Source organism: Seriola lalandi, unplaced genomic scaffold (assembly GCF_002814215.2).
Source record: "Seriola lalandi dorsalis isolate HSWRI2012SDOR001 ecotype SW California unplaced genomic scaffold, Sedor1 jcf7180002054969, whole genome shotgun sequence".
Taxonomy (NCBI): Eukaryota; Metazoa; Chordata; class Actinopteri; order Carangiformes; family Carangidae; genus Seriola; species Seriola lalandi.
This window is the reverse complement of record NW_019525520.1, coordinates 279,394-292,512: the sequence shown is the minus strand read 5'-3', so window position 1 is coordinate 292,512 and position 13,119 is coordinate 279,394. Positions and strand designations below refer to the sequence as shown.

Below are 13,119 nucleotides of genomic sequence, written 5' to 3'. Positions count from 1 at the left end.
GGGGGGGGGCAGCTCGGACACCCACGGAAAAAAACAGGCATCCCACCTTGATGCTGAATTTGGAGATGGTCTGCCGTTTGGACGTAGTACGTCCGTGTGAGATTGACAGTAGGGCAACGGGAAGTAATGCATGAATACCTGAATACACATTGAGTTTAAGGGATCAAACCCAGTTATTTGTCAAATTTTATAAAGACAACAAGGCTCCTCGAGCCCAAAATGCGTTAAGACATAATCACATCTGCAAGATTGTCATTAGCATTTATTGTGCTGCAAAGAAATCCCTCGTATGATTCCACTTAGACAGGAAAGCAGACGACTTCTTGACTCGGTAATTAGCAGACAGAGCCGTGCAGCTGACTGCTGAGTTGTGGAGTTTTTGCAGCCAAGAGTCAAGTGGGTAAATGTGAAAAACAAACCATCAGGAGAGTGTGTGCCAGAGTTCACCCACAGTACATCAACCCCCCACTATTTCTTTTCTGTCTCTATTGTCAGACTGAACAACCCTCACTGCACATCTCTAGGAGTAACGCTCAATACGAGGCAGTGGATTCCAGGAGTCAATATGAAGCCTCTGGAGAGCTGAAGATGCACTGTGTGAACACAACATGTCAAACAGGCTGAGTGCAGCAAGTGGTAAGAAAGTCAGATAGTTCGTGTCATAAAAGTGACATTTTTGGCTTTTTGTTAAATTTGTTTGAAAACTATCCCCCTCGGTATGAACCGTAATAAATTTACTGATCCTCTTACCTGATGGTAAACATTTAATTTAGCGCCACCAAGTGTGAAAAATTCAACATTTCTTTTGACTAAATACCTTCAGAACAAAAGGCATCATCAGCTACAGCTGTACTTTCTTCTGTCCTAGCAAACGTTATCTTGCTAACATGCTAAACTGAGACGCTAAACGTGGTAAACCTCATACCAGCTTAGCGTCAGCATTTTAGCGTTGTTACTGTTAGCATGTTAGCAGTAGCTGACACTAGCATTTAGCTCAAAGCGCAGCTGTGCCTAAATACAACTGAGCCACTACAATGTCTGCAGACTCTTACAGCCTCACAGACATTTATGTCACATGACGCCGAGGACGCCTGAATTAGCCTTTAGCCTTAAAATCAGTTTTGCTGTCAGTCAGTTGCTGGTCACGTGTTGAGCAGCGGCCGTCGGCCCGGTGATGATAAAAGATTTAGAGGAGAAATGGAATAAAAACACAAAACAAAGTAGATTTCAGCACATTAGCTTCTTATACCCATATGAAAATAGCATTAGGTGGCAACGTTATCACAAACATTCCTCTTTTTTCCATCATATCTCATAATAAAACAGACAAAATCAGTAACAGTTGTAAGTTGACACAAAGGACATACAAGCCATGTTTTTTCAATAACTTAAGATGTCTGGCTGATTATGGATCACTGAAAACCAAAGAGCATCACCAGAGTGTTTCTACGTGTTCTTTCTAATGGAAATACACAAAAACATTATCTACGTTTGCAAAGTCCCGCTGTCCTTTTCAGTGACGAGCTGTTGATTCACTTGTTTCGACCCGTTCAGTTTCCTGAAGAGTTTAAAAGGAACGTGATTGTATTGATTGGAAAAAGACAAAAACGTCTCTCTATCAAAGAGAGAAAGTGACAGAGAGAAACAGATATATGCTGCTACATGTATTGAGATGCATGACAAAGGTGTAGGTGTGGCTATACACACACTACACCACACACTTAGGCATACAAAACAAACACACATGCACACACTTTTTAGACACAGAAGTTAAACACTGCGTGATACTGGGAGGTCGCAGAAGCTTTTGATCTTCTTTTATTTTTCTTTTCTAAACTTGTTGAGTGTTTCTGATGGAACCACCCAGTCATCACGGCAGCTGAATGCAGTATTTCTATGGAGAGTTAATCCACAGTAATGGTAGAGATAAATAAATAAGAAAGATAGCACACGGTGGGTTCACAGGTGGAACGCCATCACCTCATATTCAGAGAGCACCTCACTCTTTTTTTTTTCTTCACACCCGTGGTGAGATCTTAAAACTAATGCATGTTTTTGTTCTCTGATCACATCTGTGTAAATCCAGTGTTTGCAATGAGTTAAATATTAAATATGGTTAGAGAGAGACCATGACTGTTTTAATGAGCTAATAAATGATATCAGGCCTGGGTACGGTAAATCTACACAGCTTCATCTTCCCAGCAGAGTCAACGCTGAGCTCCAGATGTGTGAGTTTTATCACACATGGGGAATATTGGTGGTTTTAGTCAGCATTAGTTGTCATTGCCGTCTATTGATGATTGTCTCTTAAGATTATCCAATTACAATACAACAGATTCTTTCGTGACACAGAAGAGTTACGTCCATTTTTCAACAGTCCGGTCTGACTGTCGTTATCACAAAAACAAGTCTTTCAGCAACAAACTTTATCATTTAAACCCCGTATAGACTCGGTTTCGTCAAAATATAAGTGCAGTTTCTCTCTGTTGATATCAAACATGGTTCCACGAAGAGTTTTGAAATTGCACGATTATCCACAGTTCTACAGCGATGCAGTGTCAGTCCTCCGGATGTACTGTGCTCGCACACGATTTGTCAGTCTTCAGATGCCGCTTGTTACTTCACACCAGCAACTGTCGTTGTAGAGAAGTGTTCTCTTAAAAAACAAAAAACAAAAAACAAAAAAAACAAGGTCCACCTTTTATTTATATTCCATTTTCCTCTCACCCTCGTCTTACTCCGTCCAGGTGTCATTACAGGTTCACCAGACAGTTATTAGTAGTGTTACTGAGGAGATCTCACAGGATGAGCAGGTTACTGAATGAATGAATGAATAAATATTTATATGAAGGGAGTCACTCTGCTTCACCTCTGGATTATCCACAAAATACACCAAGTTCACGTTGTGTCCCTGAGGGGGAAATATAGGAAGGCAAACTTTAAACTTCACCGAGCTGCATGATTCATTCCGGCATTTAGATCTTTAGATTGTTTGTTGTCTGATAGGTCATGTGAACTCACCTGGCTTTACTTTAGCTCTACATTAGCATCGCTCTCATAGCTGCCTTGCTGATCCGTTTGCGATTCTTCCTCATCCTTCTCTTCGTTTGGTTTGGACGAGCTGGAGGTCTGGGGCCTGCTGGAGCTGAGGGCTGCCGCGTGGTAGTCGTAGATGTTGTGCTCTCTGCAGGAAAAAAAAAAGCATTTACATATTAAAGGAAAAGTTAAAATTAAAAAACAAAAAATGATTTATTAAAAATATTTCATATTTGTGTTTTTATTTCTTAAATCCTGATTTTACCTGGCTTCTGTGTAGTTGTCTGCAGACGATGATGTTTACCATGCAGGTGATGTCGACCGTCCGCCTCCTTTTCTCTCTGCCTCTCCTCCTCTTCTCGTTTCACCTGCTGCTGTCTCAGGATCTCCTTCTCCTGGTCCAGCCTCTTGTGGAGGAGCAGAAGCTCTCTTCTCTCCTCCTCCAGTTTCGCCTCCTCGATCTGTAATATCCTCTCTTCCTCCGGCGTCTCGTTCCCCCTCCGCCTCCCCTGCTCTCGGGGGTCCGGGTTGGGCTCTTTGGTCGGTCGGGCTCTGCTCCCGACTCTCTGGCTGATGGTTTCCTCAGTTGGACTGAATTTGGCTTGAGGATTCTGAGTAACAGGCGGAGAGATGCCACTCGTGTGACTCTTTGTAAATTTGGATTTGTCTTCTTGCAGTAGTGGACTGCGTGTTTGTGCAGCTTTGTCCCTTCCCCCGTTTCCCTCATTCACTTTCCCTTCAGTGACGTTGAGCAGCAACCCGTTCCCACCTTCTACCAGCTTGTTCTTTGGCTCAACACCAACATCACCCTCGGAGGAAACAGTCTTGTTGCCGTCCGAGATCCTGCCGTGCTTCCTCTCCACGTTCTCAGATTGCTCTCCGGTCCCGTGGAGCCCGCTGGAGTTATGTGCCCAGTGTGGAGCGAAGTGAACGGCCTCTCCGGACCGAGATGCGTCCTCCCCAGCCAAACTGTAGCCTTCTCCGGGCTGGGTGAAGGTGTCTCCTCTGGGGCTCCAGTGCTGCTCCAGGAGATCCTCCAGGTGGGCCCTCTGGTTCTGTTTCAGCTCCTCCCACTGATGGAGCTCGTCCTTGGAGTGCATCTTGACCTGCGGTAATAAAAATTCAACACGATGCAGTTCATCTCACTTTTGTCCATTTACCATCAGTGTAGATGAGTAAATGTTCCACAAGCTTCTTCAGTGTATTTCTGACCTAATTATAATATTATACACTTTAAAATCAACTTACCACATTAATATTATATTAAACAACAATAAAGTTTTGAGAAACATGTAACTAGAAGTTACACAAGAGCTCGGCTGCTTAAACTAAACTCTGTGATAACTTGTGTCTTTGCACGTGTAAGGTGAGAATTTAATACAACAGAGAGCGTCCACACTGTACCTGTCCCTGTCCGTGCTCTTGGCCCAGCGTCAGGTTTTGATGCTGGTGGCTGTGCTGTCTGCGAGACGACTTTCTCTTGGGCGCCGGAGGACGTGGCGCCGGCTGACACCGGCACTCCACGTGATCCACCACCGACACCACCGCTTTGGCGTACGTGGGTCTTTTATTCACGTATTCGATCTTCATGACCTGGATAAGGAGCGAATCACAGGGAGGAGTTGTAACAAAAACACATCGCGGGCGCCATTTTTCCTTCCGTCTAAATGTGCGTGCTTTGACCTTCATGTTCAGTCTGTGTATTTGTGTGCATGCGGTTGTTTACCTGCAGGTATCTGGTGTGCGTGACCACAGGGACACACTGCAGGCTCTTGGTGTTGCAGCAGCCGGAGCAGCGCTGCACCTCCACACAAGGCGGCCATAACAGGAAGTTAGCGTTGCTGCGGTCCAGCATTGCCCTGGTGATCTCAACCACCTCTGTACGCACTTTACACAGAGCCTGCTGGGCCGGCTGGGCATCTGAGGGACGACACGACGAAGTGTGAGCGTCGCTGCTAGCACTGGTGTTAGCATTAGCGTGAGTGTTAGCATTCAAAACGTACTGCGTTTGTAAAAAAGCGACCGTTAACAACCACCTTCCCTTTCGTGGACGTGTTAGCTGAACCAACAAGGAGAGAAGAACCAAAATGCACATGAGGCTCCTTCAGAAGTCTGAGTGCATGTTTATCTATGGGACAGTGTGGTGACAGCTCTTTACGGTTTTATACAATAGCGGTTTAAAGCTTCTTCTAATCGGTGTTGTATTGATCTGAAACACGAGGGAATTTCACAAATGTTCCTTGTTCAATAAGCGTCTCTGGGGTCGGACACACAGGGTTCCTCTTTACGAGGATTAATGTAGGACCATTAGTGTTTCCTCGTCACCCAGACGGCTGTAGATTGATGTGCAGTAATTCAGACATCTGCTTTATCATGATAGCTTAAAAAAGAAAGGTTAATGGGAAGGATTTTACCGCGTCACTAAAACCACACCTGTCACATAAATCAAGGCTGACTGAACAAACCCGCTGTCCTGCACTAATGAGGATGGAGTACTTCCACAGCTCATGAGGAAAATCAGGAATTCTCCACTTCGACCTTCTATTAACCCAACATTTACTCTGACGCATGTTTTTTATTTTTACATCTGAAGAAGCCGCATGAGAGTAACAGCAGCAACGCCTCGCTCCCTCACCGTGCACAATAAGTTCACATTGTGAGCGCAACAAGAAAGCAGTGTTCTGAATAATAACACTGTGGAGGACCAGAAAGGGAGGAGGGAGGAGGGGGCTTGACTCACCGAGGCTCCTCGGGAGTCTGTGACCTCCATTGGCTGCAGAAGTCCCGTCCTCCTCATCTGAGACAAAACAATAAACAAACACAGCGTTTGACTTAAACGCAGCAACTGATTTATGCACGAGCCCGTTTCTTTTGTCCCCTGGTGTGATATCTCATATTGTGAGGCGTTGTAGCGCCCTCTGCATGTGTGGACGTGGTCCCTGCATGTGGGCGTGCGAGGACAGAGAGAGAGAGAGAGAGAGAGAGCGAGCGGGGGCAACAAAGAGGGTGTGGGGGTCGTTAACGTCACATGTGACTGATGTGAGTGAGTGTGAGGCGTGGAGCTACTTAAAGTTACTGTTGTTGTACTTCTCACTTTGATCCGATCATGTTCACCAGTCACAGTTAGTAACTACTAATTGATGTTGTTAATTTTCAGTTCGTCTTTACACATCTTAGAAGTATTAATTAGTGTATTCTTGATTACATTTTGTCCCGTTTAAAAAGCATCTGAAATGATCCAGAACTTTATTTAAGAGGAAACATGAAATCTGAGTCGACAGAGTTGGTGAGAACAACATGGACTCTACTGTCAGTCCAGGAAGTAAGAAAATGTTTTGGATTGATGCACTTTATTTTGAAAGGATCAAAGGTGTATGTTTCCCATGAAACTGTAGTTTTAGTATTTCATCATAGTATTTATTTATTTGTAATAAATGAGCTACAGACACAGTAAACCAGAGATCACGTTATTGGTCCGCCAACCTTTACAGTTCGGTTCACGTCGAGATTTAACACGTCGCTGAGATTAAAGTAAGAATGTGAACGCAGCACAACCGTGTCAGGATCCACAATAACACAATAACCCAGCAGTGAATCCGGTTTCAGTGAATGTAACAATAGAAGTAGAGCTGTGATCTTTACCTACGGAGTCAGAGAGCAGCAGCAGCTGGAGGTCCTCTATGGAGGCGATGGGGCTGTTTCTAACCAGCTCCACCAGGGCTGCAGGCAGAGGGTCCCCCTGAAACACACAACACCAACCACATGAGATATCCTACACCAGCCTGGGCCGCCGTAGAACAGGACCATGGGAAAAGAGGAAAAGAAGACGACACGTTAGACATTTAGACACTTTTTTTTTTTTCAGCACAAGACTATAAGAATAGCTGTTTGAGAATTTCCCGCCCTTCTGCATCCTGCAACAGGCATTACAGAGTTTTCCAAACAGTTCCTCTGAGGAAATGAAACAACACTCCTGCAGCAACCGAGCGCTTCAGTGTGTGCGGCTGCCCGACCGAGGAACAATAGGCGATCGCTCTGTAACGCTAGTCGATGAGAAGAGTCTTAGTCGACCGAGTTTCGATCGGTCGCAGGAGAAAAATAAACTCCACAGGAAGTCAGACGGACGAGGTCTGCAGGCCTGGTCCGGCAGGAAACGCAAAGTGTGGTCTCACAGATGAAGGTGACGTTTAAACTAAGCCTCACATTATCCACACGGCGTGTCCGCTCGCGCCGACGTTCTCCTCGCCGGTTCTCCTGACACATTCAGAATCATCACACATCTCGCCCCGTGGCGTTTAACAGGCGGCTCGCTTCACATTTCAAAAGCTCGTTATTATAGTTTGTATTTCTTGTAATGTAGCAGTGCCCCACAAAAATATCAATGTAAATGATTAATCAATCGATCAGAAACAAATGGCTTGAACTAATAACTACTAGTTAACTCAAGACTGGAAACTGGAACCTGCTACAACTCTCGATAATTTAACATAAAAACTAACATTCTTCATTATTATTAACTATCTATTAATTCATCTGTGATGCCTGAGAATAAATAAATATGAAAACATCTCAGAGACTTGATGGTTGGAACTGGCTGAGCCAGCTACACTCCTGCACTCGTCCTGTTTCCCGCAGTGAAGGAATATATATCTGACGCTTTCTGGAAGGTTTTAATGGCGCAGAGACAAACATGATATCAGCGTCTGGCTCCACGGTCGGGAGGAAAACTCAGTTCTGCTTTTGCTTTCCTCGTGGAATCTGTTGATAATAACAAAAGGAAACTTTATCCAACTTGCTCTTCACTAAATATTTCCATACCAGCACAACAACAACCGAGCAGCAGCTCATTGTCCCTCTATAGACTGACTGTGGGTTTAACCCCCCCAGTCATTAATGGGTGAGAGAGCTGGAGGGTGGGGGGGGGTGTTAACCAAAGCAGACACACAATGGTCACTAAGAGCAGGGTGAATGACTATTGGCGTTGTGTCTTCTCATCTGCTAACATTTAGGGGTCAAAGGAGCCAGGAAGGAGTCAGGAAGTGGGGGAAGGAGTGATATAGAGAGGAGGAGAGAGGAGAGGTGCATCTGAAAAAAAAGAAAAGAGGGATAATAGATGAATAAAAGACGGACAAGGATCAGACATGGGTCGACACACTTCCTCACATTGGTTTAAACGCGGCGGATGTGCTTCATCGGTGAGGTGAACCGACGGAAGACGACCTGAGAGGAGCCAGTGAGATCTGACCCGGCTGTTTTTTAAAAAAGAAAAATACAGATTCATTTTATTTTATATCGCAACTCCAGCCCAGAGTACGGCTCCTCCCGGGGTCTGGAGAATATAATGAAATCCCGGCGGGAAGCAAGAGCTTTAGCCAGAGGAAGTAGCCATCCATGAAATGAAGGTGTATCCTCACCCTGCCCAAACTGTATGCCACTGACTTTCCCCCATTGTTGGACGTCCTTTCATACAGTCAGATTCTCCAGCGGGGAAACGCCTGCTGTATTACACTGACATCTCCGCCGCAGAGCTGCCGATGCCCCTGAGGAGTCATCATGATTATTTCCTCCCTCCTCTGCCGACGACGGAGCGAACCCGCCTGCTCGGCTAATTGTGTCTGATGTTAATTATAGGATGTTTGCCTTTGTTCGCCGTGGTGCCTGCTGTCATGAAGATTTGTGTCTGAGCAGGAAATATTAAATAAACACTTTGGTTCTGATAAACAAAACAGATGTAAACAGATTCAAACTGCACAGACAGAATACGTAAACACACGTCGGTGATGTTCAACGTGCGACTGTGACGGACGAGTATTTTGATACGTTCAAGATGTCGAGATACTAAAATAATGGAGGCTCAGTGGGGAAAGAAAAGAAAGAAGATATTTCCTGTTACTGAGAACTAAACCAACAGGTGAGGCTGCAGCTAGCACGTCTCCTCATCATGGATTCATCTGTAAAAGAAAATGATGAAAAATATCCATCAAACTGTCCTAAAGCCCAAAGTGATGTCCTGAACTTCCACGTTTTCTGGGACCAACGCTACAACATTTATACAACATTTATTATCAAAATAGTTGTTGATTATTTTCTTTCCGGGGAGAGATCGTCGAGTCTGATGTGTGATGCCTCCCTGCAAGACGCTCTAGCCCCCGTGGTTTGGTAAAGAAATGATTAATTGCCCATAAAATGGCAAATAAAAGTGTGAAGTCAGTGAGTCTAAAGCTAATATTCCCTCCCTGCGCTTGGAGTCTCATCATTCACCTGCATCTGGAACAGTTGACCTCTTTTCAAATAATGGGCTCGTGATGATGAAGCAGAGACAACAACAGCTGTTAGATCAGCTGGACAGTTCTTCCTCTCCTGAGAAACTGTCCTGCTCCGTGTAACCAACACCTCACAGTTTTTACAACAACAACAACAACAACAACAAAAAAAAAAACACCCTAAATTCTCGACATAATCCAGAAGTTATCACCTGAAGCTCCCGGACACGTTGAGGAATGCCAGGTACAGGCATCAGGCTGCAGCCGGCCGGGCAGGAGAGGGAACATCTAATCGTACATAATTAGAGGGTCCAGATTGCTGTCGGCGCAGCAGCAGCAGCACATGTGTGAGGCTTCACATGTAGACACTGAAACTGTGAAAACTACACGTGCACAATACTGGAATATGTGAGTAAATGTGACTTTAATGAATTCTTTTCTTCGTAATGTAGTTGCGAGTTGGAAAGGCGCCTGACGCAATTATAAAGATAATGAGGAGTTTGTGTGGCGCTGTAGGTGAAGGTATACGTTCATTATAAGAAGCTTTTAAATTATCACTCACTCTCAACAGGAGATGTGTGTTTCAAACTCATTCTCTCATGATCACCTTCTTCTTTTTATAAGGGACGTGATTGAACCTACAGACTCCCTGACTATAACTTTAAAATTAGACATGGGGAGGGGGGGGGGGGAATTCCTGGTTGTATACCTCAAAGCCTCTGTAACGCTCTCCCTCTTGAAACACGTGCACTGTCAGATTCTAGTTTCCTTTTTCATGTGGCGTCTACAAGAAGCCGTAAAATGAAAAGACGGGTCGACGACAGGAATTTGAAGTCATCCCTCGTAGCTATGTGTTTTCCACAAAATCTCCCTTCGTGTTGAGTAGTCATGGTGACGGGGACTACGTACAGTACGTTCTCTGCTGTTCAAGTGGCTCAGAGAAAGAAAGGGGAATTATATATTTCATTAACAGCGCACAGTGTTTAAACTCCATTTAGTTTTAGGAACCACTGACACTGGCGTTTCATTGCGGAGATGAAACACAGATTAAACCTGAACGGAGGCGGAGAGGAAGAATCTGATTCACTGGGCGTGACGGTGCCACCGACTTCTACAGACTTCACATCAGGGAATAAATTCAGTTTATAGAAGTAGGTTGAGAGACACGGTGAATCTGATTTTTATCTTTCATTCAGGTTTAATCCGCGTTTCCGACCTTTTTCCAATATTACATCATTTATCGCCGAGCCTCACTTGACCTTTGGTTAAAGTTTGGTCTTCCTGCGTGACCTGGAGCAGACAGTCCGGCTTGGTCGATCTATCCAGCGTCTGTATTTCTCTACTGCCTGTTCACTTTCACGGGTTTATAAGAAACCTTCATTCAGACAGATTTACAGTGGAATAATCAAGCGGAGCAGAGGTGCACATGTGGTTCACTGGAGGAGGAAACAGCAGTAATAAGCGCATCGTCTGCGTGGCAACACCCATGTGACACACATACAAAGCCTATATGTTCAGGTGAATATGTAAAGGCCTCCCACAATTAGACCCCCCCCCCAAAAAAAAATCAACAACAACACAATGTGTCATGTTGACACAAAAATAAATAAATAGCAGTGTCACAGTTTGTGGTCTCCGCTGCTCATCAACTGTTACAAACATGTGGCCTCCACGGCACGACGTCGCAGTACGACGGCGCTCACTGACTCAGTCCCTCAACATCTGGAACCGCATCCATGAACGCATCACTTAACCACGTGGAGCATCCAGCTGCAGAAGGGGCCTTTCATGGCAAGTTTCTGTTTCCTGCCTCATCACCCACAAGAGGAAGACCTCCGCATGCGTCTGCCTCTGGGCATCCATTCATAACGCCAGTTAATGGGGGGAATAACAGTTATCTTCTGCAAGGATCCCACAGGCGGCCGGGAGGACTTTTATTATGAGACTGGACTAAAGCAGGTGCACCAACTCCAAAGTTATATAAAATAAAATAAAAACACCTGAGTTTGATGATGATGTTGGTCTGTGTATCTTCTCTTGTGTTTGACAGGAACATATATATAACCTATAGTATATATGCTCCTGATGATGTAAGAGAATAATAATATAATTACAGTCAAAAATAAAACAAAATACAAGAAATACTGTTTTTAAAAATACAGAATTTGTTGCCTTATTTTGAATTTTTGATGTAATTCTTAGGAAATAGTTGCTGCAGAGTAATAAAAGGATTTAAAGAGAATAATTGAAGTTTATATTAGCTGTCTCTATTTTATATCCTGTCAGTGCTCGTGCTGACTTTAAATAAAACTTAATTAGGGCTTCACGTGCGTGCAGGATAACGTGCAGGCTGCCGTAGGACTAGTGACAGTCGCTTCAGTAAAGTGTAAAAGTTTCTCACACTGTGATTGATGCTAACTCACCTCGGCTACGCCAAACCGCAGACACGCAGCCAGCAACACGAGCAGCAGCTGCACCCACGAGCTCATCTTGCTGCCCAGCCTCGAGCCTCTTCGACGGACCGGGCATTTATGGAAGCGCGAGAGTCCCTCTCTCCTCAGCAGTGCGCGCGGGTGGGGGACAGCGGCTCGCCCTGCGGAACTGCGCGCGCGTTGACGGTGTGTCCACACTGCGGGGTCTCCAGCGGAGATATCCGAAGAAGAAGAAGAAGAAGAAGAAGAAGAAGAAGAAGAGGGAGAGAGGTCTGCGGCACCCACTGTGTAAAAACAAGAAAACCTCCAACTTCTTCTTCGGCGTGATGTTCAGTCTTCTCTGTTTAGTTCACCTCGCGCGTGCGTGCGTGCGTGCGTGTGCGTTTTTTCGGCCTAAAAGCGCAAATTAAAAGCGATAAATTGAATTAACAAAAGACTTTGCGACATTTCTAAGCAGCGAACGTTCAAACGTCACAAGGCAAAACTATCCAGGAGACTCGGAAAGTAAGTAAAGTTTAAATTATTCCAAAGGGTTTGTCCCGGTTTCTTTAATATATCATTAATTTTAAAATCCACTTGACTTGACTTTTCCCAGCTGTTAATAAGCGTCTCTTTAACCGTGATGCGTCCCAATAAAAGTCCAGCTCACGGGCCGAGCGTGTGAAGTAACGTCGCAGGTCAGGACGGTGGTTTGCGGTCCTCTTCTTCCAAGGAGTCTTATCAATAAGCAGCGCGCTGTGTGGCTCGGTGCGCCTCAGCCCTGGAGCTGCCTGATTACGCAGCGGCGGTGGTGATGATGGTGGTGGTGATGGTGGCGGGGAAGGGAAGAGCAGATTTCCAAGAGTGCGCTGTTGGTCTGCTCGCCAGTATCTCTCTCCCGCCCCCTGCCTGAGGAATGGGTGATAATCTGCGTGCATTAGTCCACAAACAACCGCCTCGCAGCTGCCGCTCTGAGCCACATTTCCTCTGTCGTGAATCATTTATGCAGATATTCCTGAGACGGGGCCAAGTCCTGTGGCTTTTTTCTGTTTCTTTTCTCTTTTTTTTTTTCTGATGATTTGAATTTTGTTTTTGCCACATGATCTGGTCTGAGATGTTCCAACACACACAGAAGGTGTAAAAAAAACATACTTCACCCCCAATGTGTCCATGTTGTGCCACTTCACAGATAACTTCAGCACAACTCAGAGGGAAACCTGCTGCAGTTACAATTATATATATAGTAGTTTAGATTAGATGAATAATCCAGATGTGGGCCAGTTTCTGCAGCTTGACTTCTAATATACTTTCACTTCAGTGAGACGTTGAATTCACTGTCATTCTGTGAGGCTGTGAACACGTCAGGTGTACACAACACACCTGTATTTTAACGTTTTCACCTGGCAGAC

The 13,119-nt window shown here is 44.9% G+C and overlaps 1 protein-coding gene across 4 annotated transcripts; it reads right to left on the bottom strand.

Moving 5' to 3' along the window:
* Positions 1 to 1,221: 1,221 nt before the first annotated feature.
* On the bottom strand, positions 1,222 to 12,639 carry pdgfbb (platelet derived growth factor subunit Bb). 4 transcript variants are annotated; one of them, XM_023395813.2, is made up of 8 exons: positions 11,723 to 12,639; positions 6,679 to 6,775; positions 5,777 to 5,833; positions 4,763 to 4,956; positions 4,441 to 4,629; positions 3,302 to 4,142; positions 3,022 to 3,184; positions 1,222 to 2,911 (listed from the first exon to the last, which is right to left on the bottom strand). In XM_023395813.2, exons 1-7 carry the CDS (start codon positions 11,786 to 11,788, stop codon positions 3,039 to 3,041), a joined length of 1,590 nt encoding a protein of 529 aa, XP_023251581.1. In that variant the 5' UTR covers positions 11,789 to 12,639; the 3' UTR covers positions 1,222 to 2,911; positions 3,022 to 3,038. The 4 variants fall into 4 exon arrangements, with proteins under 4 accessions (XP_023251581.1, XP_087027057.1, XP_087027058.1 ...); XM_087170931.1 differs by having other exon boundaries at positions 1,222 to 2,656; XM_087170932.1 differs by lacking the exon at positions 5,777 to 5,833.
* Between the last annotated feature and the right edge of the window lie 480 nt (positions 12,640 to 13,119).

What these genes read in the sequence shown, in the direction of transcription:
- pdgfbb (XM_023395813.2), bottom strand. Translation starts at nt 11,788, where the DNA reads ATGAGCTCGTGGGTGCAGCTGCTGCTCGTGTTGCTGGCTGCGTGTCTG. An exon ending in TGCGGTTTGGCGTAGCCGAG is followed by an intron (nt 6,776 to 11,722) that starts GTGAGTTAGCAT and finishes TGTGTGTTTCAG; the next exon opens with GGGGACCCTCTGCCTGCAGC. An exon ending in GCTGCTCTCTGACTCCGTAG is followed by an intron (nt 5,834 to 6,678) that starts GTAAAGATCACA and finishes GTTTTGTCTCAG; the next exon opens with ATGAGGAGGACGGGACTTCT.